The sequence below is a fragment of the Struthio camelus genome, chromosome 7 (genome assembly GCF_040807025.1).
Source record: "Struthio camelus isolate bStrCam1 chromosome 7, bStrCam1.hap1, whole genome shotgun sequence".
Classification (NCBI taxonomy): domain Eukaryota; kingdom Metazoa; phylum Chordata; class Aves; order Struthioniformes; family Struthionidae; genus Struthio; species Struthio camelus.
Window position 1 is genome coordinate 34,183,546 of NC_090948.1, and position 26,993 is coordinate 34,210,538.

At 42.5% G+C, this 26,993-nt stretch overlaps 1 protein-coding gene across 7 annotated transcripts in view; it reads left to right on the forward strand.

The window, feature by feature from the left end:
* GRID1 (glutamate ionotropic receptor delta type subunit 1) overlaps positions 1–26,993 on the forward strand; it is a 605,033-nt gene that overhangs the window by 353,078 nt on the left and 224,962 nt on the right. For all 7 annotated transcript variants that reach the window (XM_068950711.1, XM_068950715.1, XM_068950709.1 and 4 more), the window contains one exon: positions 5,471–5,676. In XM_068950711.1, coding sequence (XP_068806812.1) covers positions 5,471–5,676 — 206 coding nt within the window. The remainder of the gene's footprint in view (positions 1–5,470; positions 5,677–26,993) is intronic.

The window sequence follows — 26,993 nt, forward strand, 5'->3', positions numbered from 1 at the left end:
AGTAGTAATGAAGTCGTATCTATTGTAAGAGACTTTGCTGTTCTGCTTTCTGGTCTAGTCGCTGTATTCACACAGAATCACCTTGAGAGCCTTTTAGGTCGAAAATTTCAGTACTTGCTCAAAGTCTAGTTCTTCAGATGATTTGGACAACATAATTCCCTTTTGGAAGCATAAATAATAATTTTCCCTCTGTTGTTTGAAGGAAGAGAATATGGATATTTATTAACCTAATAACAGGGAGCTACTTCTGAAGTGCGTCCACTTTTAGTTTTCTAGGAGCCTGGAGTGCGCTCAGATCCTTTGAGTAGGTTATTATCTGTCACCAGGACCCAAAGAGGGTATTGAAAACCGTTCATTCAGAAAGCGTGCAGTGCAGCAGGAGTCTAATTTTCAGCATATGTATCTCTGTTTCTTACATCAGTGTTTTTTATTTCTTATGTAAACCATTTTCAGTTGCGAGAACAAGGGACAACAGCCACTGCAAAATAAACTAAATGGTACTCATGAAATTAAAGTGGTTTAGGAGACCTATTTCAGAGTGCTTGTAGACTTACAAATCAGCGAATCCTAGAATGTGTATTTTATTCCGTTTTAAAAAATGAAATAATTAATGGGAAGTATGCCGTCCGGTCTGCAGTCAAGAGAGACAGCCGTAATGAAGCAGAGTATCTGTGCATTAACCGTAAGAAACAGTTGGCAAGGAAGTGAAAGCAATCTTTCTCTTCTCTTGGAGCTTCAGTATAAGGAAACAATTTTTTTTTTTTTTTTTAATACGTGTATAACCACTAAAATAATGGAACTGTCCAAGTCTGCTTGACACGCTTGTCACTGCTTAAATATATCACCAAAATAACACTCAGATAAAACTAATGTAAAAAAAAGTGTGAAGAACAGAGTCTACAATCAGCAAATGAGAAACTCAAAAGCTCAACTTTTCCTGCCTGATGTCATTATTTTTCACACTTATTTACTTTTCCCTTTTACAAATGTCCAAGTGAAAAGATTGGTGTAGGTTATTTGAAAATAGAGCTTGGTGCAAATACTTCAATCCTCCCCGAATTTACTTGGTGATGGATAGGAATGAAAGGGTGTGAAATTATTTCTTGGAGCTTCTTTAGCCTTGCACTCAGCCCCAGCTTTGTACTTCCATTTACTTCCAGCTTTTTTCTGTCCAATGTAAAATGTTTTCTGGCCATGTGGTGTCTCTGCTCCTGTCAAGCCGGGTTAGTAACTGGTGTTGAAAAGCCAATATGTTGCTCTCTGCCTGCTGGAAATTCTTTTCTACAACGAGCCGTCCTTAAAGGCCGGCTTTGCCAAGCACACAGCTGTTTCACACAAAAAATAATAGTTTAAAGCTGCTTGTGTCACGGCCAGGAATGAGGTCCTATAATTTTAATGCAGCTAAACGTTAAGGTAGACTCTACAAACTTTTTATATAAGCAATATTACAGATGATATATGAATCTACAGAATAATGAATTACTTTGTAGATGACAATAGGCTTTACATATCTGTAGCTAATAGCATGTGTGCTATTTTTTTTTTTTTGTGGCAGGCCTGTGTTTTGCCGCCACAGTGACAAAGGTCATATATTAGCAGTGCGTCAGGGCTTTCCTTACTATTTAATAGCAATGTTATCCCTGAAATTGTCTCATTCTTCTGTGGTCAGACCTAAATACATGGCGTATCTGTCAGAACGAGGAAGACGGTTGTCTCACCCGCAGAAGTTCACTCTCAAGCTGGATGTCACAGAAGAGAGACAAAGTTCACGTGAAGTTTGCTCCTCTTAAGGCGCTCAAGTGAGTTAGTTGCAGGTCTCACCTGCTGACCACGTGGTTGTAGCTCAGAGTAGAGTGTTTCGTACACGTCCAGTTATTATATGGTTTTACGGTTAATTTCTGTGAGAGGGATTCACGTGACTGCTTTTAATATCGTGTCGGTGTGCTTCGGGAGTAGCGGTAGAGCATGGTCTGTCACAAATTGGCGTTCTCTGAAGAGAAATTTTCAAATATTGTCTCTGAAGTTCTGCCTGGCGTGTTGAGCGTGCAAAAATCAGGTATTTTCAGGCAGGTAGATGATTAAAATAGTACTATGTGATTTTTATGGGTGAATGTAGGCTACACCCTGAGGAAAAATAGCTAATTGGAAAAGGGAAGGCAGAGTCGGCTCTAGGTCCCGGAGCATGCAGCATGCTGCGCTTCACTTGCCACATATTCTAGCCAGAAGTGTTGGGCTGTGATTGAGCTTGGATTGCTGTACTTTTCTTATGATATATGAAATAAATGGGCATAAGGAATTATTTATTGTTATTATTATTAATAGTAATAGTAGTTCAAGATAACTGTCTCTCTAATGTTAGAATCTGAACTTTTCAAATGAAAGGAAAAAGTCACAAGTACAGGAGACACAGAAAGCCACGTGTATTTTATGAGTTAAAAGCATTTATGGCCTCCTTTATTTTTATTGAATTCCGTGTGAATTTTACAAGAGTCCCTTCAATTTTGGAAAAAATGAAGGGTTAACTGTCACAAATTAGGAAGAGCGGAAAGAAAGTAGGCACCGAGTTGGTGAACGTTGCTGTATGAACTGCCATGGAACGAAGCTCAGGCTTTCTCTGTTGCATGGATTTGTCAGCTGCCGATGGAGAAAATGGAGGACATCAAACTCATTTTCTTATGTGGTATGTCAGATAAATTAAAACTGAGTCTAATTCGTTATGATTTATAAGCAGATGCTCCTGCATATGTGCATGTGTTTGTGTATTTACGTACTGATACATTTTAAGAAATGATTACCCTCTTGGTAAAGCCTGCAAATATTATTTGTGAAATGAGGTCTTGTTAAGTAGGCACCTAAAATCGTTAGTCACTTCTGAAAATATTGCTCCCGGTTCCCACTTCCACCCCTGTGCCCCCAGCCCTGCCACCCTCCCCAGTGCCGCGGGGGAGCCGGCGTCGCAGGCTCGGGGAGACGCAGTCAGGCAGCGCTCTCTCATTGCCAACACTGAAAAACTTCGCGTGCATTTGTATCTGTGAAAAACTGACAGATTGTGCTTGTACGTTTGAGTTTGGACAGCTTCCTCCCTCAAATTGTGCTTTGCTACCAAGCTGGCAAAAGTCTGAATCCTCTCAATTATTTAAGCTGGAATATAGGTTCTTTCCTAGGTGGGGATAATAATTTGTAAAGAAATGCAGAACCCTCTCCTGGATCCAAACAGTCGTATCGTGTGCATCAAATACCGTGTGCTGGTCTACAGCAATATTTCTAACCGGTAGTTCAGCAGGGTCAGCTGAAAACATACAGCAAAAAACCCAGAGCAATATCAACGCATTTAATCTGCTGTAAACAACTTTCCTTTGTGCAGTTATAACTTTAGATGCATGCACAAAAAGACATATTGTTAGTACACCGTAAAAAGGGGACTTTTCTTAGTATTTGTCAAGGGCTGCAGTAATTTTGAAGGGCTAAACAATATTTTAAAAGAAAAATCTTTGTGTTTCGAGTATCACAGATCCATGAAGTGAGCATAGGTGTAGGAATGAATGCTAGTTTCCTGCATTTAAATTAGCAAAATCTAACCTTAGCTTGACGACTTTAACGGAATACTTTAGCCTGTAAATAATAGCTCTTTGTGACTGTCGTTATTTGAGCGTACCTGCAATATTTAGCAGCCGTACAAGTGCTCAAGTCATCTGGCGTTTCCCAGAAGAGCCTGTGGGATGCTGCCCCCTCCCTTCGGCAGTGACTCAGGGTCGTGGAGACCACGCAACCCCAGAGGCATCAGGCGGGGGGGCCGCGCTGCAGTGCGACTTACCTAAGCCACCCGAAAAATCCCCTGGAGCGCCCCTTTCCTGATGGTTGCGCTGAGCGCAGCGATCGTCGTATCGACAAACCTGGCTTGGAGCGGCAGCGGAGAGACTGCCGTGGCTGGCGCGTGCCGGGCCTATTCTAACGACACGAAACTGTTGGAGGTGCTGCGGCCACCTCTGTAACGCGACGCAGCGGCAGGAGTAGGTAGTGCTTGACTTTGGTTCTTCAATGCCGAGTAGCAACCGAGGCACGTTTCTCAAGAGAGGTTTCGCTGCAGTTGCGTTTGCAGAGAATTTGCGTGGCGCGTGTGGTCCCGGAGCTGGCTGCTGGGTCGCCGTGCTGAGTAAAAAGGAAAAATCCTTCCCAGTTTGACCGGGATATAGCCACGTCCTTTTCCCCAGTGTGACCTGCTGTTTGTTCAGGTTTTGTAATTATTCGCTGGAGTTTACGATTCAGTGTTACATAGCACGGAAGAAAAGCCAAAAAGATTAGAGCAGTTTTTCCTATGAAGATGCAGAAAGACTGGAAAGGGCAGTTTTACAGCCTACCTCCAGTCAGAGGTTTTGTCTCAAAGATTTTGTTCTTTTTGTTTTAAAAGGGCTGCTCAGCTGAACGGTTACTGTAACTTACACCCCTGCGCTTCACCCAGGAGCTTGGAATTTGGAGGTTAGCAGTGTGAGAAATGAACGTGAGAAAAGAGGCCTGAATAGTGCCGCCGCCTTCCAGACGGGTACTTCATGTTTCAGACAGAAATAAGGACTGCTGATAACGTGGTACAGCTGCGACTGGATCGCTATTAATTTTGAGTATAAGCTTTGACCTTTTCTTGCTGTTGTAAAAAAAAAAAAAAAAAAAAAAAAAGGCCTCAGGCATTTATTATAAAAAAAATTGCTTAGGGTCATGAAGTCAGAGTTGAGTTTGAACTAAAAGATTTCAGTACGACAACGGTAAGGATGGGTGTTCTTCAGTGTTTAATGTTTTAACAAATGTGAGTAGGAATTTTTTTTCCCCAGGCAGCCTTGAGCTAAGTTGAAGGACAGAGCTCACATGAACAGGTCATGGTGGGGGCTGTTTGCATGACTTACCGTGTTTAAAACTGATGTTTTTTAACACTGTAATGTATCCTAACAGTTTGTATACTGTTTCACAGGTTTATGTATAATAAGCTATTCATATGCTAAACTGCCAGCTAGGTAAGGTACTTGTAGGAAGGGAGGAGGAAAAAGAAAAGAGGTCAAAAGGAGGATGGGGGTTTATATTGGATATCATAATTTTTTCCCTGGAGCAAATAGGCACGATCTCGTGCAAGAAAGGTTGTAGAAGAGGAGACGTTTAGGAGCAAGTGATTTATCCCCGTGCTTAGGCATCTATTGCTGTGTGTCTGCATTGGACCTGTGACTTCCTTGAGGCCGGGCCCAGCAGTTTGCCCGTGCGGTGCCGAGCGCTGCGGCCTCGGGAGAGGGACCTCTTGGCACTGACTGCTGGTGGACGTGGTGGCAGCAGCTGTGCGAGGTGGATGAAGCTGTGTGGGAGACTCTTCTGACAGCACTGCAGGAAAAAGTCTTTTCCCACCTAATTAGTGATGCTTGCCTAATTGGCAAAGTTGATGCAGTGGTGTTTTTTTTCTTTTTTTTTTTTTTTCCCCCCTCCTATGTTGCAGATATACGCGGACTGCAGGGATTTCTTGATCAGGCCTCAAGGCTGGGACTTGATGTGTCATTGCAGAAAGTGGACAGAAACATCAGCCGAGTCTTTGCCAACCTTTTCACTACCATGAAAACAGAGGAGCTGAACCGCTATCGCGACACCTTGCGGAGGGCCATCTTACTGCTCAGCCCGAGGGGAGCCCAGACGTTTATTAATGAGGTCAGTGCACAGTTGTTTTTATCATCTACGTTTCAGGAACGTGTGTGATGACTTACGTGCTACTTTGCCAAGTTTTTGGAGTGGTAGATTTTGACAGTGCTGGCTGATAAATGTCAAATCAGCTTCTCTGTCAGACTCTGGTGCCAGAGAACTGAAATATGGGGCACTGCCTGCAATACCTACTCTGCTCTTGATGGAAGCGGGACAGCATAGGCCAGATGGGCGCTTTCAATATAAACTACAGGTCTGCTGGGCAATTTTTTTTTTCTGATTGTCTTCCATACCAGTGCTTTTGACTTGGATTTAAGTCACCTTGACTTGGATTTAAGTCAGCATCTACAAGTGACCAGAAAATCTACTGTAGGAAATTAAGCATAAGGTGTAGAAATTAAACGTAAGGTGTCTAGGAGTGTCATCTTTACTGTGGAAATCTCCAAATTCATGATAAAATGGTGCGTTATTACTCTTTGACAGCTGAATCACGACGTTTCTATCAAGCATGAAGTAGGAATTATATATATGTTTGTCTTTTTCTTAATGGTTCCTTGAAATCAAGGAGGCTAATTAGGACAGGGACGTAGCTTTTGGGCAAACTTGTAATTAATGTTGTGCTATGGGCTAATTTTTGGCGTTAATTAGTTTTATCCAGCTTTTTAAATATTAAATAGTGAATTATTCTACAGTGCTTCATATGTCACCGTTGGAAATAGGAGTTGGATCCTCAGTGTAACTTCAGCATACTAATTAGCTAGGAATTTGGCCTTGTAATAATTTCTTTTTAAACTTACTAGGGATGAGACTGAACTAAGAAATTAAAATGTGGATGGACCTGTTTCCAATTATCAATTTTGCTGCATCAAAGCCTGCTAAATTAAAAAAAAAAAAAAAAAGTTAAATTAGCTCATTAGGTATTTTTATCATATCAGCATAAATAAATCCTCCACATTTGTGTTCAGCTCTGATTTTCAAATTAATAGGGTTAATTTTGTCGTAGATAAATGAGGCAAACGGGTAGCTTGGGAAGGGCTTAGCGCAGGGACAAATTGGGCTGGTGTGTGCGCATACCTCGGGGCTTTCGCTGGAGGAGCGAAGGGAGTACTTGCCAGCCTAATTCGGTTCAAAGTGTTGCCGGCTGTACGCGGCTCAGGCGGTCGGGCGCTTTGCGTCATGGTAGGCCTCCAGCAAAAACACATAGCGCTTAGTTTTCCAAGGGATCCTAACAAGGTGTCCAAATCAAGTATTAAGCAAAAATCAGCGCGGGCGTTTGAGCCAGCTCTGCGCTGGGCAGAAGGGCCGTCTCCCGTGAGCGCGCGCTGCCGGGGCTGTTGGTGAGAGTTACGTGCGTGTGCTGGCGGGACCCTGCCGCGCTCTCGAGCGTCGGGGCTAATGGATTAAACTGTTTTACTACTCACTTCACCTTAAAGCAGTGTGTATTATAGGCATTAAGGCTAATGATCTTGGTATTCTTCCAGATCCCTGCAGGAGTTTAACTGTGGGCAGAAATGAAAAGTAATTTATTTGGCAGTCTTCCTATATTGAATCTTGATTGATTCAGAAAAGCTTTATGAAAGAAAATGTGACTCTTAGCGAGGGGCTCTCAAAAGGCTCGAGAGGTGGGGTGCTCGGTGTGGGGAGCGCTGACGGAGGCTGGCCTTACGTTTCTTGGCCTTAACGGCCACACTGATTCCTCAGTGTTGCAGGCAGTAACTGCAGCTGATTATCTACAGCGCAGTTTGAGGTGGTTTGGAATAACAAGTTTTAGCTGCAATGAAATGCTTACTGTTACATAATGTACAGAAATGTGTCGTTCACAACGTGTAGCGGCAGAGAGTCAGTCCCTTCACAACTTGGTATTTCTATAGTTATTAAGTATTTCATGCTATAGGTCAAGTAATGACTAGAGCTGGATTGCTAGCAATATGACATCTTAGAAGTTGTTTGAGATTTTGAAACGGTTTCCCTTGTCAGAGGTGGGGAAAATCTAGATCTCAGAAAGCTGTAAGGAGCAATCTGAGAAGAAAATTCTCAAAGACTTTATTTTTAAATTTTGAGCATATTAATTTGATTTTTTTCTATTTTAGCTCAAGTTAAAAAATTTGAGAACGACAAGATTCTATAAATTTCAGGAATTGGAAGATTCAGTATGAGAAAGAGGTTCCTTATTAATGTTTTCAGTTTTGATGAGCGGATATTTTCTGTGGGGGAAAAATGTCTCTGAAAAACTCCAACCAGATCTCTTAAAATCGGTTAGGTAATAATATATGTTAATTAAAAAACAACAAAAAAACCCCTCCAGAACAAAAAACCCAAGGGGTTGCCCACAGGCCCTCCTGTGGAACGCGAAACAAAAATAAGATATTCCCAGAGAGAGTCTGGGTCATGAACCCTGATACAAATGGTTTAAACAACATCTTCTAAGTACAGTTCATAGACATCACCTGTTTGGCACTTGTTCACCTTGCCTGCTTAGTTTGCAAGCGGTACGTTTTTCCCCTCTAAAAATCTGGATCCAGATTTCAGTCCTGCTCATCAGACTGGGCCAGAGGTGCAACATCTGACCTTGGAGTGTTGGAGTGAGGGAGCAGCTCTGCCATCTCAGCAGCTCTAAACTACCTAAAGCCTGGAAGCACTCATTTCTAGGTTTATGTTTTTGGCTTTGTTTTTATTTAGGCATCATTTTTACTTTACTGACTTAGTATCCTCAGTGCCTGGTTCTGCAAAGTGTCAAACTTACTGCATCAGAGATTATTGACATTTCTGTAAGTTTTCAAGATTTATTATTCTGCTAAAACCGCTTTGACTTGTTTTGGGAGAGAGAGAGGAATCTTCTCAACAGTATAGGTATAAACATTGAATCAGCATTTATGAGAAAACAGAAGGTAACTACGTTTTTATAAATGTTAGCTACCCCAAGTTTTGCATTAAAAGGTCACTTTGGGATTAAGGCAGACCTAATCTAAAGAGAGCGTGTCCCTCCTTAATCATTTTGAGAAGAACGTTCCCTTCTCTACCTGCAAAAATCCTTGATGTGTTTGGCCGGGCACTGTTGTTCAGCTTACATGCAAAACCTCAGTTATAAGGGTGACAGCAAAAACAGTTTTATATTGTGAAGACCAGACTATGTGACCTCCCAGCAAGGCAACGTATAGAAAGAAAAGAGGGAAATTCGGGGCTGGGAAGGAGATGTTTTCTTGTAGCTATTCTGTTCCTCCCTTTGGCCCAGGCGGCAGGGTCAGAGCCTCGAAAGGCTCCCCCTTTTCACAGCCTCCTGCAGAGATGGCCGGGCTTCACCTGCCTCTTCCACTTAGCGATGGATACTTCTCTTTCGTTGCAAGTAGAAGTATATTTGTGTGGGCTACTTTTATCATCAAGGGCTCTTCACTGCACAGTGACATCAGTACATGGAAAACAGTTCAAAGAGGGGTGACAAAAGCAATGAAAGGACAGGAGAGCATGACCTGTGAAGGGAGGTTTCAGGAATGCGCTATATACAGCCTGCCAAAGGGAATATAACTGACAAATACTTGAGAAGAAATATCATGAAAGGAGGAGGAGGAATTATTTAAGGTGGTCATGGGTGGTCTAACAGGAAGTAATGACCTGCAGCTAAACGGGGAAGTTTTCTAGCAGTGAGGTCAATTAGATAACGCGAGCGCTCAGCAAGAGAGGTCAGTGAGGCGTCGTCATTCGGGGCATTCAAGCGTGCACTAGATAAAATGCTTGGGCAACTTAGTGTAGCAGTCCTTCCTGAACTGGTTTGAAGGATGTTCTAGATGACCCAGGGGTCTTTCTGAAGAACTATCACGTTACATTTGGGGTGTGAATAAATTCAGGCTTGGTACACACCGTGTATGGCATATTTGAAGAGGAGGAAGAGGTCTATTATTTTAGCGTTTGCTAAAACGCTAAACGTTTAGTAACACGTTTAGTAAATGTGCAGTACCAGTTAGCTGTTGAGGGCTTGTTTGGGATATGTATTTTAATGAGATTTTTCTTTGCAAACATAGGCATTATCAGTTGCTTTACAGATGTCAGTCGTTCTATTTTCCAGTATTATCACTCTTACTTTCATAAACCAGTAAAGCAGAGGCTGTAACACAGTTGCGTGTGGTTATTGATCTGGAAAGAGAAGGAAGTCTTGGCTATACAAAACCTTCCTTAACTCGGCGTAGCTTGTTTTTTTGCCGGCTTCATTGAAGTGCAAAATATTTCTGTTTAGATGTGTCTTTGAGAACATCATTACTTGTGAGTCTGTCTTGCCTGTAAGCTAGTAAGCGTACCGTAATAAGGTGGCTGGTATATATGCATATCACTGCAGCATGCCAGCTCAAAGCAGAACTGGCTGTTGTACGCCTAGTACTGTAAACAAATCAAAATTTTTAATAAGAAAAAGAGCAGATTAATTGCATTAAAAACTAATGCTAAAACCCTGTATCTGTGCAGTAGGTTTATCTGAGGTCCTGAAATTCCACTGGCAATTGAAGTTATCGACTTCCTGGACAATACCAACGTTGCTAAATAGTTGTCATTTATCTCTACTCTCCTTCCATAGTCACCTCTGTCTCCTCACTGGAAACCAAAGATTGATCTCTGCTTCTTTTTTACAGTGGTTCATGCCAGGTGTCTGACTTTTTTAAAAAAAAAAAAAAAATTACAGAGGTTCTGCTTCTGCATTTGCTTTTTGGAGTCATTTCACACTGCTTGGTGGCCCCCCTTTCCTTCCTGATCATTGAAGGTGCCGAGCGCCTTGCTCCTGAAGCCCTCCCCGTTGGGGCTTGTTTGTGAACGGTGCTCCAGGCTTCCCTTTTTCCTTCTCCATTTGGTGGCATGCTATTACTCGACTGTAGCTGCAGGAATTATTTATGACATCTTGAACGCTCTGCACCTGCCAGGAACTGTATGAAATGTTTTTTCATAAGAAGCTAAGACCTTTATTTTTTAGAGTTTAACAGGAAATAAAGTTTAATACTAATTTTCTGGCACCTTGCATTTAGTATTGGCATACATCTCTCTTGTATTTGTTGTGAATGTTCAGCATGCTATTTTATATCTCTTTTCTGCATGCAGTATATAAACATCTTGAAATACTGGTGAATAATTTAGGTGAAAAATATTATCTTGTCTGATTTTAGAAGGTAATTTCTTTGTTTAAAAAACTGGCAGTGATTTGTGTGCATACTGGTAACAGAATTGTAGGAATGATAAAATTCTTCTTTCAATAGTTTGGAATAAACTATACCAGCCATATTTTTTCAAAATCCTCCTCTGTTTCATGTGAGTTCCTCCTCGAAACTGAAATCTCATCTGGTATTGCTGACATTTGCAACACATAAGACTCTCTGAGTCTGAAGAGAAATAATTATAATTTTTTAAAAACTTTGTTGAACTGCTTAAACCTAAACTGAAAACAAAGCCTACCGTTTTGGATAAATTGACTTAAAAGCAGATTTCCTTCCATCGGGGGGGCAAAGGAAAACCCCGTTTTTATTGCGCTGTGAGTAGCCCAAGCGATGGGATCACTGCAATAATTTGTCTGGAATAATCATTTATTTATCTTGTTACAGATTTGCAGGCAGTGTGCAGAGAAAAAAGGTCATAATTCGGTGAATGAGTTACTAGTTATGAGTTGTTGACATGGCTTCATGCAAATGGGATTCCTTTTACTACTACAGATGTCTTCAGGCGATTATAATTTTAGAAATCCTTTTTGTCTCAGCTCATAATGTTGCATCAGATTTTGAATGTGAATGTTACGATTTGGAGCAACGTACGGCTTGCATCTGGTTTTGTACATCTCTAAGAATAAATGACAAGAGTTTTGTGAGGCCTTCGGGGTCAGTTAAGAGACAATTAGGGAAACCGAGTACAGGAGTTACAGAAAGTCCTTATGAGTCTAAAAACCGCTTTACTAGCGGTCTTAATAAGCCCTTGAATGTCAGTGATAATATGACTGGTCTGAAGGAACCAGATTTCAGCTCATGTTTTGAATCTAATGACTGGGTACTTGTGCACGGGGGATCATTCATTTAAACATGTGCGTGTTGGATCTGGGCATTCCTCCTGCCCTGCCTGGCAGGGTCAGCATCAGCTCACTCCAGTGCGTGCCAAGAAGGTGACTGGGACCTGAAGAGCGGCGCTAAGGGGGCCCGAGCCTTCTCTTTTGAACAGCGTTAACGTTGGGATACCTCTAGTATCCTGTGAAAACACAGTATTTTGCCTGAAACATTATTCCAGAAAGAAATGCAAGGAAAACATGTTTACTAGTCATTTGGCCCATAAAGAAATAAAAGAGAGAATATGGATAAGCAAGCTCAGATCAAAATTGTATTGGGAAGCAATAAAGTAGTCTAACTGGAATAGTGCTGTCATGAGGCAGAGATGATAAGTTAGAGACTGCAGATAACCGTTTGGCCAGTATCTTTGCCTCAGTGATGTTGTTGATGTGAAAGACGGGGGCAAAGGTAGAATGGCTAATGAGAGGGAGGGCAAGGAAATGCAAATCATCACAGCAAGAGTGGAAGAAACAGCAATACACTCAAGAATTCTGGAAAAAAAAGGCTCATAGCAGCATGGTTCTGGGAGTGAGTATCTTAAAAATAAAAGTAATAATAATAAAAAAAAAGAATTGTCACTTGTGAGTAGTGACTGGAGAGTAACTAATATAACACTAACGTTTGGCTGGGGAGAACAGGAAGATCATGCCAAGCAACTGTTGGATCATTAATCTAACCACAGTAGCCTGTTCTGAAGGAAGGAATAATTAGCAGAGTGTATATATGTGAAAAGAAAAGCCATGTCATGGAAATGCAGTTTGGGTTTACCAAAGCAGATAAGTTTAGATGACTCAGGTAAGATAATGAAAGTGCAAGGTATACAACTTTAGCTCAAGATGGAGAAGGTGAAAATGAGAATAATGCGAGAAAAGAACCACCTAAAGAGGAGATCATAGTAGTGTTGAAAAGGAAGCATCAGACTGGTGGCAGTTCCTAGTGAAGTCTCACCGAGATCAGTGTTGGGATCAATTCCTTCAATACTTTCATTAATGACCTTGGACAAAGATAGTTAATGAGCTGATGCTGAAATTGCTGCTGAGTCAAAGGTATCATTTCTCTGCAGAGGAGAGTCAAAACATCCTCTCTGTGGAGGAAGCTGAATTCTGACACAGAAAAACTGGAATAGTATGAGGGGTTGGACTGGAGGAATATATTAAGAAGGAACTACTCAGAATTAGTGTAATAACAGAAGTGCCTGATGCTGCAGAAGAGATAAGTAGCCTTGCTGTAGGACCACTGTATGGAGGAAAAGCTGAGAAACTGATAGTGTGGAGGAATCAGGTGACTGCTTGAAGGGGCGGGGGGAGAAGGAGACCCAAAAACCTAAAAAGAAGCTAAACACAAACTTTATGCACAGGTGAGAGTGCTGAGAAACAGCATAACTTGATGTGTTGCTAGGCAAGATTCTTGGGGAACAAGCTTATTGTGCGAAGGTACGCCCCTAGGAGGTAGGATATCGGTAAGGCAGCCTTTTTAGGGAAGTCTACAGAGCATGGCGCAGTGCCACAAAAACATTTCTGAGACTGCTCAGAAACAAGAGCCAACATACCTGCAGCAGTAGTGTGTGTGCTTACACCTAGGCTAATTTACTCTTTGAAACCCGTTTTTCCATATAAGCAAACTATCACACTCTACTCGTGGTCTTAGTAAAAGACTTGAGAAAGGTGGTTGATTGGAAGCTTGTAGGTTCCTGTGTCTGGATAAAGGTAGGGAAGGTGGCCAGCCTTTCTGTCTAGGTGAAGATTATTTTTGTGGTGTGCTGTCTTAATTTTGATAAGCTAAAATCTTTAGAACGTACCTGGACGCTTTGGGTGTTGTATTTAATTCTTCTTGGATCTCCTGGAGTAATGGACAGGTGGTTTACAGAAGGATTTCAAAACTGCCTGCCTGAGTTTGCATTATTACTGTCATCCCCAAGGAGCTGCCTTTTGTAAGGAACAGTAAGCTGTTAGGTTGGAGGCCAAATCCTGGATAGTAGTAAGGATCAACTCTTGAAAGATTTCAAAGTATCTTTCTAAGGTATGTCCTAATTTAGAATGTGACTTTTATTTTTTTTTAACCTCCCAATAAGGACTTCATTTTATCTTCCACGCAGATTTTGGAGAACCCTAGATTCTGCATAATATCTCTTCTCTGCACATTAGCCTCCCACTCTTTGCCTAGCGTGTCTGTCATCGCATCTGGTCATTCTGTGGCTGCATACGCTAAAGGAGTTCAGTAGCCCATTTCCGTGGAACATACCACTCAGTGAACATTCAGTTAGCCCTAAATGTATAATGGACTAAGATCATCCCTCAGGAACAGTGCCATGGCATTAGATGCAAACGCCAGGGGCCAGTGTTCAAATTTGGGTGCGTCTGTCTTTCAGAGCGTAACGCTTTTCCTAGGACTTGGTTGGCAGCAGCAGGAGCCAGGTCCGGATTTCAGAGAACGCAGGCTCAAGTGCTCACACGGATATCTGGGAAGATTCAGCTAAACCTTCTGTGCTCAGTAAGCTAACTTTTTTTTTCACTTGCAAATATACAAATCAATTGGTTTACAAAAAATGTCTTTTTACAGAGAGAAAAGAAAAACATCAATTCAACAGATAAATGGTTAACATACACTATTCATTTTCTAAGGAATGGTTGTAACTCTTTCACAGCCTGCTCCTCTGCTATGGCAGCCGCTAGACCAGTTGGTTGCTCCTGCAGTAACACCAGCTCCTGTTCGTATTGTCAGATCCTGCAGGGTTGGAACTTCCAGTCAACCTAATGACGGTTTTGGAGTGTGAACTGATTCCTCTTCCAGTCCTTGTTCTGCTCCATTAACTCCTTTTTGCCAGCAGTTTCTGTAATTTCAACCCTTAGCATGAATGCAGATAGGACCAAGAACAAACACAATCGTTCTGTGTGAAAAAAGCTCTTAGGCAGATATCTTTTAAGTTTGACCACAGAATCACAGAATCGTTTAGGTTGGAAGGGACCTCTGGAGATCATCTCGTCCAACCTCCCTGTTCAAGCAGGGTCACCTAGAGCATATTGCCCAGGATCACATCCAGACGGGTTTTGAATATCTCCAGCGAAGGAGACTCCACCACCTCTCTGGGCAACCTGTTCCAATGCTCTGTCACCCTCACAGTGAAGAAGTTTTTCCTCAGGTTCAGATGGAACTTCCTGTGGTTCAGTTTCTGCCCTTTGCCTCTTGTCCTGTTGCTGGGCACCACGGAGAAGAGGCTGGCCCCATCCTCTTGACACTCCCCCTTCAGATACTTGTACACGTTGATGAGATCCCCTCTCAATCTTCTCTTCTCCAGGCTCAACAGGCCCAGCTCTTGCAGCCTTTCTTCAGAGGAGAGGTGCTCCAGCCCTCTAATCATCTTGGTAGCCCTCCGCTGGACTCTCTCCAGGAGTGCCGGGAGTCTTAAATCTTAGATCTTCCCGGGAGTCTTAAATAACTTTTCTCACTTCATAACACAAGGCAACTCTTAAACAAAATCTTCTTTTTCTTCTAGCATGCAACTTCTGCGCTGCAGTGCTGGAAGCTGTGGCCTTAGGACATCGTGGTCCTCTCGCCAGGCGCGCTTAGGTACAAGTAGTTGGCTGAGGCTTTTGTACAGTTTTGGAGAGGAACACCTCTCCATTTTAGGATATGTCTGTTCTTTAGCAGAAAATATCTTCAAACACATGCAAAATAAATGTCTCGGGCCTGCTGATTAATCCCATAAATGTGCCTCCCTTTCTCTTTGCTAGATGCCTGCAAAGTTCACATCATTTCTGAACTCGGATGTGCTCAGTCAGGGCTGGCAAAAGTTATAGCATTTCACTTGCCTTAGGCCAAAGCCAGCAGCAAGCTTACAGAAGGGTCCACGCGTCCCGTAGCGGTGCCACTGCTCCCTCCCCACCAAGAGCACTGCTATACCTAGTTGGGCCTCCTGGGCAGATAGCTCAGATAGTTAAGGTAGCTAAAATGGCACGGGTGCCTCTGAGGAGGCATCTGAATTGTTTGCACGTTATGGCCGCAACAAGGGAGGACTGCTGCATGCGTGGGTGGCGGTTGTGCAGAGCTCCGCGCTGAAAGGCAGACCGGTGCCTCTCTCCCGTCGGACCTTCCTTTCCGCGCAATATCCCACTGTCGGCTCCATGCATTCCTGAATCATGTCACGCTTCCGGGGGTGCAGACTGTTCTGTTCTGATAGCTTCAAAAATAAATTTCACTACACGTTCTAATAGCAGGTACTTTAGCATATAAAGCTATACAGAGTTGTAACAGTTTGACCAGGTTTATTGCATTCTGTACTTTCCTGTTAATATAGGGAGCATTCCTAGAGTTGTTTATGGGATACCGTCCTATCACTTCTGTCATTATGAGGAGAAAAACAACCCAGCCTGTGTATTCTGATTTTTTTTCCTCTCTTCTGCATTTTTTGCTTTATCGCTATCATTTTTTGTCTTAAGAGTTCTCCTCAGTTGCTCTGTGTGTGTGCATGGATCTGTTTTACACAGTTTTTTCTTGCAAGTGGAAGAGGAGAAACTGAGATGATTGTTCTTTCCAACCAACTTATATGGGACTACTTCAGAGTTTGTGATGGAGTTGAGTATGTTGAGGTGACAACACCTGTCTACTAAAGAACTGACTGGCAAGCACCAAGGCCATGTTTCGATGTTGTAACTATGCCAGGTATTGCAGGCCTAAGAAGTACTTGCAGCTTTCTTCTTAATGTTCTAAATGCGTAATGCTCAGTGTGCGTTTGGGAAGTTATTTCGTTGCAGGTCTTTGGTGGCTAAAGCATAATTCAATACCTGTACTCGCTATGAGGATGTCAGGGTTAAAGACATCTGATGGAGATGCTGCCAAATATCTGACAAAATTGTCCAAATACTTTTAATTAATTTTTAATTGTCTTGTGAGCTTCATTAGTTTTCATTTTTCATCAGTTTTCCTTCATTCATTTTCCTTTTTTCACTTTCTTCATTAATTTTCTCATCCATTATGTTCTTATCTTTTCTGAATCTTGCTGTTAAGCGTGGAAGCTGAACAGCTTGGTGCAAAGGAAGGCTGTTCAAATGGGACGGCCCCAGAAAAGCTGACTTGCTCATACAGAGGATAGCAACAGGATGCAGAGGGTAGCACTCCAGCCCTGAACGCAGGAGCTGGTGTTAGCGTGTCTGGTGGGTTGATGCGTTTCTCCTTCCAGCATAGCCCCATGTTAACACAGAGAGTTCCAGAAGTAGATCTCTGCACAGAGATTCGACCTAAAGATTGGGAGATTGAAGCTATCAGGAGGGGCCCTGTTTGTTTTTCTTTTGAAAGAAGGGGTTAATGACTTGAGAACACAGAAACGCTCTATTGGGCCGCACAGATAGTTCACCTTCTTTAGGACCCTGTCTTTAATGGCATTCATTATCAGCTTTTCAAAGAGGTGAGACGGGAAAACTCTCCAGGAGACACTAATAAGACTAGCGGGCTTAAAAAAAAAAAAAAAAAAAAAGCCAAGACCCCAAACCCTTTCACATCTAAAGACCTTTTTTTTTCCCAAGTTATTTTGCTTCAGGTCGTTCAGCAGACTCCTAGAACACTGTGCAATTTAAAGATAAAGATTATATATTTTTTTTTTAATGTAGCGGAAAGTTAAATTAAATACTCTGACATATCTGTGGTCATTATAATACATAAATATATGCAAAATGTTTCTCTAACATACTGTAAATCTGCAGATGACTTTATCATTCCTAGCAAGGATAATTTTCTGCAATTTAGGTATAATTTACCAGAAAGCAGAGATTACTAATTAATTATGGCTGATTAATTTTTAAATGTGTTCCTGCATTTGCGTTTCATCATTATACCAGTGTTTGAACTTTAGCAGAAGCAGTGCAGGTACATAAGAAAATGTATCTGCCTTATGAAAATCAGACAAATATCAGGGCCGTACAAAAACTCTTTGCTGTTTTCTGGTTTTACTCTTTCCTGCACATTCAGTGGATTGTTCGGCTTGCTGTGTCAGGGTAGCCTGACTTTGGGGATTATAAAAACACTTATTGCAGTTCTAACGTGTTCCAGTTATGGGCATCCAGCATCAGCGTGCGCACGCCACAGCCACGGGCTGACTTTTTCCATGGGAGCACGTGCTGGTGTCTCTAAGTGCGAGAGGTGACTCAGAGCAGAGGCGCACAGAGGCAGGCGGTCACCTCTCCCCTAGGACGCACCTCTCGACCTGGCGTCCTGCCCTAGCAAAAATCACTGACTCGTCTCGTTCCCGTTTCAGAGGTTATAGAAGAAGGCCATTTATCCTGAGAAGGAATGAGTGATGATTAATCATAATTTGCACCCACTTAGCATCTTTTCAGCTGAGGTTTTTAATCTCTTTTGGTGGGTGAAATAAAATGATATTTACCCAAGACTTATTTTTAGATTCAGACTGATTTGGAAAATGATACAAGCCTTCACTAATTTCTTGCTAGATACAATCTAACGTAAGATAAAAGCTTGGGCAAGACTTGCCTGACTGGTTCGAGAAAATTAATTCTGAGCAAGGCGTCCTGGGCCTGGCAGGTGGTTTCTTGCGAAGTTCCTTCTGCGCTGGAGGTAGGCAGCAGCGCCGGGCCTGGGCATGAGGTGCAGCGCTGCCCCGCGCGTCGGACCCAACACTGAATGGTACACCCGTTTCTTCGCGGTTCGAAGTGCAAAGCTCAGGAAAAATCCAAAACAGAGACTCAAGGGAGCTCTCTGGAAATGTAAGGGATGAAATGTTTGGGAACCATGTTCATCGAGGACAAGCAGTTGGGTTTGATTCATTTAAGCTTAAAACTGGGGACAGTGTGATAACGGTGCAATCAGATTGCCTTTCCTCAGGCAAAGAGTGTTCTGCGCAGGCCAAGAGGACAGGACGGCATCAGTGGGAAGCGTGACGTGGCCAGCCCTTCATTTACCGTGGCACCTTGCAGGCAAATACCTTAAAAATTAGCCAGGATTTAAGAGGTATTTTGAAAAGAGAAGAATTACTTTTCCTACTGCTACCGTTAGTGCCAGCACTGCTGCTGTTGTAAGTGGTATGCTTGTATTACTTGCATGTCTAATTATGGGTTGGGATGTTGTTTTACTAGATGCTGCATGCATGTGCGTTCCCAAAGAGTTTACAGCCTACGAGAGGTGACAGATAGAGCTCTCTGGGGAGTAAAAGAAAAACAATGAGCAATGCTGTTCAGTGACAGAAGTAGTGTCTTCATACCATGATCCTAGCAATTAATTTTTGAAAAAAAAGGTATTTTATAAGGTTTGTAGATGTGTGTAGAAACCTTTTTTCAACTATGAGTAGCTATGGGTGACCAAGGCCAAAATCTTGATGATGAATTAGTGATAACGTGGAAGATGGATTAAAATGTATATGGTGTTGAAAGTGAGGGCAATTAGCATATGTTTGATGTGACAGGTGACGGGAGCGCCTAAAGTGATGTAAAGAGTGAAATAATCAAAGAGAGGAGCCAGAAATCCTCTTTGTAGTAGAAGTTCCAAGGAGATATGAAAAGCACTTGTATTTCTTAAGGTCAAAAAGATGAACTGTGTGCAGACGGGTAAAAAGAATTGCTTTTCAGAAAGGTTTTATCTAAAGAATCTGCAAGATTTTGGACTTAGGCTGGCTGAGAGGCCTTGAGAGAAGTAAGAGCCCAGGACGACACCTGGAGCGTAGCCTGAGTTGGCAGGTCTGACGTTCTGGCTGCCCATTGTGACTGAGAACGGATGCCCTTCTCCCCGAAGGGAGAGGGCTGCGACACCTCGTTGTCCACGTGCAGCCTGCGAGCGGTGTCTGGGAAAGAGGCTAGCGATTGACACTGAGCAGAGTATGAAAACTGTCACAGAGGAGGAGAGCAAGAGCCCCTCAGCCTGCAGCTGGTGCTGGGGTTTTCCCTTGTTTGCCTGTTGGATAAAGTTAGGATAGAGAGAGGAGGCCTACAGACAGGAATGGGTGTGGGGACCTCTGCGGGAGGGTGAAGAGTATCGAAAAGTCTCCCCTGGGGGATACGGGAGTAGGAGGAAAACCTGGAGAGAAGCGATGGGAAGATGAGCTTCATCGGAAAGAAGCATAGGATCAGCTGCATTAAAAACAGCTGGCAAGTCAAAGAGAAGGGAGTAACGACTTCAGGGTTTGGCTAAGAAAAGTGAATGGGTTATTTCAGGAAGAACAGCTTCAGTTAAACGCAGCAGGCAGAAACCAGACTGAGGAGGATCTAGGCTGAAACTGTGAGCGAGGGCTCCGAGGCGGGCAAAGTAAACGGCGCATTACGGGAGCCGCCGGCATAGGAGAGAGGCAGAGGTGGGGTGACAGGCCCAGGGCGCCAGAGGGTGTTGAGAAAGGACGATTGCAAAATGCTCGCTGGTCTCGGGGAAAAGGAGCAGAATAAGAGGACTCTACTTTAAAGGTTGTAAATGTCTAAGGATGTCTTGGAGTTGCTGTAACACCAGCTCTGCTGAAGGGGTGTCCAGAGACGCCCGGGGCTGGGGGGGGGGGAGGGATTTGCTCACGTGGAGCCAAGGGACAGGGCGGCTGGGGCAGCAGCCTGCAGCGGACCGGCACCTGCGTCAGGTCTTTGGGAGAGCGAGGGAGGGATCAGGAGTAGCCGTCTTCATCTTGGTGGTTCTTAATAGGTCCGTGGTTTGTTTGATGTGCTGTCCTCCAGCCATTGGAAAGCTATACATCAACAGGCAGTAGAGATTTTTCTCCCTGTGCTTTTTCTGTGAAGCAAAGAGCAAAGTGCAGAATTCCTTCGTTTTAGCGTTGGCAAGTAAAGGGGACGGTTTCCCAGGGTTTTATGCATCTTTTCCTTTGCAGTGCAAGTTCTAAGGGGATAAAATAATCTCACCCCCGACAGGGTCATCTGGGAGGCAGAATGTAAACTCTGTGTCATAAAGACAATTTTAAATCCAGCTTTAATTTTTAGTAATGTCTTTTTATTGGAAAAAGCTTCATGCGGAACTTTTCATGGAAGGAAATACAATCGTGTTTCCATAGATGGGTTTGCTGTTTTTCAGACTAATGGCATAGGACTTTTTTTGCTGTTGTTTTTGCTCACTGCTTTTTTGGAGTTTTGTTAAAAAACCATATATGTTTTTCAAGGATCGCACGTTATGTGTATCACAGTAGCACTAAAACTCCTGGTGCTGAGGCAGGTTTTAGTTGAGGCAGGTACCTCTAAGGGTCATCCCCAAAACACATAAATCGTAGTGTGGAGGCAGAGGATTATTAGTCTCTGTTTTCCAGCTGGGAGATGGGGGTACAGAGGAAGTAGGCAGTTGACTGAATTTGCTGGAAATGAGGACTGAACTTCTGAATGCGAAGCCAAGAACTCACCCAAAAGGTCATCCTTTCGTTTGATAGCGCCAAGTATGTCTTTGGTACCGTTGACCCCTAGTAGTCTCATTTGGCAGAACTGGTAGTCCTTTCACTCCAGCGCTGCTTGTGTCAGACACGCAGCCTTTAACCTGTACGCACTGTCTCAAATATAACTCTCCTCAAATAGTGCTTGTTGGCTTTAGTTTCAGAAAAAGGATGCAACTTGCACATAAAGTCCTACAGAGCATTTAAGCAGCAGCTCAGGTAACTTTTTAAATTCGTATTTTATTTATTGAATTGAGTCCTTTCATTGTAATGGAGTTATAGTTTGCTATAGACCATATTCAGTGAATGAGATCAGTTTGTTTGGCACTGACCCATCCGTTCGACTTGAAGCAATCAGATTAAAAAGCTTTGCACTTTATTAATGTGTGTGCAAATAGTGATTGAATTCCAAGGACACTCTTTAGGAAAGCACCTTGAGTGATCAGTCTTGAGTATGTAATTCATATTTTGCTTCCAACTTGTATTTTCTTTGGGAAAAACTAGTTAAAATTATTTTTAGATCATATTGAAACGGAAAAGCGTCAAAGCTTTAAACATGAGGATGACTTTGCTTGTGTAATGAAAATATCTCGACTTGAAAATACTTCATCTCCCAACGTGTTTTCCCATAAAACTGTTAAGAGTATGGAGAATACTTTGAGATGTGCCCCACTACGTACAAACAACAACACAAAATCACAGGGCTCGTTTTCTTAACTGTATTAGCATTTCAGGATATTTTAAAAATCAAGTGAGTTCTGAATGTGTCTTGATTTAAGGTCAGCACAATTTAGCAAATACAGCACTTCAGCCAGGATACAGTGATGACTACTTAATAAAGTTGAAGTCAGACTCATCCCTGATAGCTCACGTAGCCAAGAGGTACCCTAACAGTGTAAATTCTAATATGTGAGTAAAGTTACTACATCATCCAGGCCACATAAGCAGTGGAAGCGTATGAGTCCAAAATGCGTGGCTAAAAAAATAAGTGCTAAAAAAAAAAAAAACACCCACCATAGGAGACAAAATTGTGGTAAAAAGATGACCTTAGGGGTTTCATGCCCAAGCCCCCTTAAATCTTTGGGAATGTATGAACGGGTCTCACTGCCTACCTCAGCCATTAAGACACAAAAGTCTGGAGCACTGCTGACAACACCACAATTGATCCCTACGATTTGTCATGCATGAAGTTGTGTAGGATCCTGGGTGTCAGAGCACCTTCTCTCACGGCAGCCAGAACATCCTTCATTCTCCTTCTGGAAAATTTTCATATAATGTAGAGTTAGTATAAAATGGTTTCATTGTTTTGTATTGCTCTGAAGAACTTGAAATTCTACAGAATGATTCAGGCAGCCCAAACCCCTGGATTTCTTTCCTTGGACTTCACCCATGAAGCTGTACAGCAGTTTTTCTACAGTGGGAGTATGTGCCCTCCACTTTGATAGTGAACTGCATGGGCAGCAGAGGAGGGTGGCGGTGTCCCCAGAAGCAGGTCCCTTCGTTATCCTGTTTCCACACCACTTGGGATAACTCTTTTGCCCGGCAGATAGATTTTTCTCTCAAATAAGTCGCGTAGTGATCTTGTACTACTTGGGGCTGGAGGTTTTATTTTACCATTGCAATATGCAGATTTATATTGGTGCATGTATGACACTAGAAGTTTAGTCAAGTTTGGTAAGTGACTTTAACGATCATTTGAATTACATAAAACTGAGAAAGGATCTGAGGGGAAGAGATAAGTTTGGAGTTGGGACATAGGGAAGGACAAAGGTGGAAGTTTTGATCAATCAACTAAGTCTGCCTTTGGGAATTTAAATGTGTAAGCACAGTGTCAAATTTGTTGAGAACCAAGCAAATCTCATGTTCAGGTTCCCAGTTTGGATACTTATAACTTTAGAGTATATTTACACCTTCAACTTTTCCTCTCTTTCTCACTATGCATGTATGTTTAATCGTTCTTTTTTTTAGAAATCTTTCTGGATTTCAATAGGGTTTGTATTCTCTTTGGATAGGGATTACAAGCCTTTAAAATAATATGACCCATGTAATTTTTTAAAACTTAAGTCTGTCCAAAGCTCATTTAATTTTGACCCAAGTAGTTTTCATTATGATATAGCTATATTAAAATAATTAGTTACTAATACTAATCAGTAGCAATTATATTTAACACCAGACATGTTTGAGTAAAATAGATAGAGCTATATGCTCATATTCAGCTTATATATTATAGCATACCCCAGACTGTTTGAGGAGGAATTTGCATACTTGGAAATATGTAAGAACAGAGAGTAAACGGTTGTGTTCTGTGCAACTAGAAAATGAAAATACAGACACTAAAACATGCAAGAGCCACAGAGAGGGCAAGCTCCTTGGTGTTCTTCTTCTGTTTCAGCTCACTGAGAATGCTCACATTGCTGATGTGCTCTACTGATATTTTCTAATAGCGTCAAAATCTGTCGGTGTAAACTAGGTGGAGAACTTTGTCTTTAAAAGCCTATTGGGGTTGGTGGTGATTTCATGCAAGGGACGTGCAGTAGTAATCAGGCAGAACCGACACAGTACAGGAAACCTGCCTCTCTCCGGCCAATTGGCACAGGGTTTTCTGTGAACAGTGAAGACAGAGTAAAATGCAAAAAAGGTGAAACCCGGAATACGAGAGCGAGCGGCTGCCAGGCACCGCGGTGCTGGCGTTCCCTGGGAGCGCGCGGGACTCTGCGGATGGGTCGAGCAGGCTCCGCGTGAGCCGCCAGGAGAGGTGCTTGTCCCAAAACCCCTGGTCATTTAATGTCAGCTTGTGCCAAAGCTGTTAATTACAATTTCTAAAACTGTGCTAAGAACAATTTGTGGATTGCTGTAATTCTTATTGAAAAGGCAAATAAACTGGAATGGGATGTCTGAGCGGGCATGTTGAAGCATCAACTTTGCGCATGACCTAAGGCTGGAGAGTCAGTTTTGCCATTTGGAGGATGTCGTTTAGGGATCAAAGCTTTCAGAGCTCAGATCTGTGCCCCCAGGACACGAAAGAGCCCAAAGGCTGGTGTGAGTAACCCTGCGGGGAACGTGCCGCGAGCAGAAGCATCAGCAGGCGCAGTGCTTTCTGGTCAGTGCTGCTTGGGAAAGAGGTAGGAACTTTACTTCTAGAGAGATTCAAGACGACGGAATAAATGTGTAAAAAGAAATTTACTTCTCAACACTTGTTAGTAGCTAGGTTTTGGTAGGAGTGATTAATTTCTACGTTTGTGTTTCATCAGAGTTTTGACAGGTACCCTTGGAAGCAGCGTTTACCTGTGTGCTTTCAACATTGCTCTCAGGTGGCACGGTCCTGCAGATTGGCTTCAGGGGTGAGTTTGGCCTAGCTCAGTTGTGCAGTACCCTTGTGAAGGCGTGAAATACCTTGGTACCTGTAGAGGTTGCGCTAGCCAGTGCTGAGCAGGGTAGTCGGGGTAATTCAGTTCAAAGCAATTTGCAACTCTGCATATGCCACAGGGTGGGTTTTCTTTGCTTCTTCAAGCTTGCTTTTAGTACCATGTGTCTGCTTGTCCTCCTGGGGTCAGCACAAGATAGGCCCAGTTGGCTACTGGTATATACTGGTTAATAAGAATGTGAAAGGGAGTCATACGCTCTATATTCTCTTAAGTACAGAAGCTATGAGTGTGTTTATACTGATGGCCTGCGTTGCTGGTGGTGTCCGCTTTATGCGCTAGGAGTATAATGGTCACCTTGATATACCCACAAGAAGGTGGGTGTCAACTTTGTTCTCTGTTCTGGTTTTCAGTACTTTAGAAAATGAAATTTGGCTTTTCTAGCCAGTGGATTTATGTCTTCCTCTTGTTCTCTTTATTCCACTCCCCTTTCAAACAATTCCCTTTGTGGTAAATGTGTATGAACTGACTTCTTGTGATAAATAGATTAAGAGTTTAAGAGATCTTAATTGTAAATAATGGTGGTGATGATGTTAAAATGCTCTACATAGGCACTTAATGAGATATGTTTGCACTGTTGCAATTGCTAACCTAAAATTAGAATTAAGAGTACATATAAATCTTTACAGAGAGGTAATGGCCCAGTTAAATAATTGTCATATCAAGGTGCTTTGCTTATGTATAAAGCTGAAGCCAATTTTTTTCACCTTGATCAAAAATTTATCAAGGAGAAAAAATCTCCCCAAACTACTGAAGCTTCCATGTTGACTGCTGTAATTAAAAGTGAACACTTATGTCCCATCTGTTTAGCACTTCGCTGGAGCTATGAGCACTGTCAGTGGCCGTGGGCGAACAGATAAATCAAGAGGCTAGTGGGCTGCTCGAGAGCGTAATGACACCCCCCAGTTTCCCACTCAGCTCATTGATATTGATTTGCAAATGAATCTGCCTGTTTGTTTATTGGAATCGCGTCATTACTTCAGCAGAGCGTTCCAGCCAAGCTGCAGCAGCTTTCCAAGGGCTCAGGATTTCGTTGTTTGTCACTGTCAGCTGCTTGTGGAGGGATCAGGAAAAGTAACAGAGGGGACTTGCAATAACTAAAGAAAAAACTGAGAGAAGTGCTTCGGTATTGAAGCTTTTGGAGCAACTAAATGAAGCTTATAGGTGAAAAGAATGCAACAGTGCTCCAACTGTGCTTAACTGAAATGAAAGACAATGTAGTGTATTTGTTACTATAGGCAGTCCTAAAATGGATTGCTATCTTCTAGACCAAGACTAGGGAAATACAGACTCTGTTTGCAGCAGACGTAATTTTATAGATATTTCAGGGAATATTCCTTTCATATCGTATCGTGCGGTTAAAATCTCTTAACACCGGTAGGACACCCAGACAGCAAAGTAACGAGAACAAAAGTTTAGTGGACGGTAGCTTAGTTGGCCAGGGAGTCAGATGTTTGTGGGAGGACGGTCATGCCAGTATCGCGGATCTGAAGTATCGATATAATGAGTGTTTGAGAATGCATCAAAAAAACCTCTTTTGTTAATCAACAAATTCTTTGGTAATCCGGAGTGGCCTGTTTCTATACCGCGTGTTGGAAGAACAGTTAACAGTTCTGAAGCGCTGCCGTTCTCCTGAAAGTACCTATTTGTTCATGTGTGCGTTTGCCCTGAATCTTCTGTTGCTTTCTCTTGGAGCTGCACAAGAGAGAAGAAAAGGGAAATAGGATTTGTCTTTTAAAAAGCTGGGCAAACTGACATCGTCTCTATGTGAGACAAGACGGACAGAATGGAATAGCAAAGTGCAGCATTTGTCTTGCCCTCATTCAAGTAGTGACATTTTCCGCTCATCAGCTGAATCTTCTACAGAATGTCAAAATGTTATTGAAGAAAGCCCCATGCAAACTCCCTCCAGCTCTTTGTTGCTTTTGACAAGAGAACATGAAGTCCTCTTATGTGCAAGAGAACTATATCAAAATGGCTTGGTTTGTGCATTTCCTGCTGCTATTTATTGGCAGGATGGCTTCTGGAAAGGGTAAATTAGAGCCTATTCATCCTGAATTCTGGCAGCAAAGGTAGCCAGATCCTTGGTGCCAGTCCCCTCCTTTGAGATTGACCTTACTTTCCTCTCGATGCTCCCTGCATGTACTGCCTCTATGAAACGCCACAGCCTCAACATTAGAAATATTTTTGGTGAGAATTCGGGGTTCAGTTTAGTCTGTGTGAGAGCTCAGCTCCATCTCCGTTTCTGCATTTGAAGCTTTTGAGGTTCCTTTTGAGGTACAAAGAAATACGTTATTTCTTTTCTGCCCTGGTGTTAAGGTCCTAGAATGGGTGATTTCAGGCCAGAATTAAGGTTTTGTGTTCAACCTTAATTCTGGTTAATTTGTAAGTTATTTAAAGCATACTCTCTAATGCTTTGCAGCCTATAAGCAATGAATGGCTCCTGGGAAAGGTTAAATGTTTCCCCTTTACTTTGACTAATCAGCC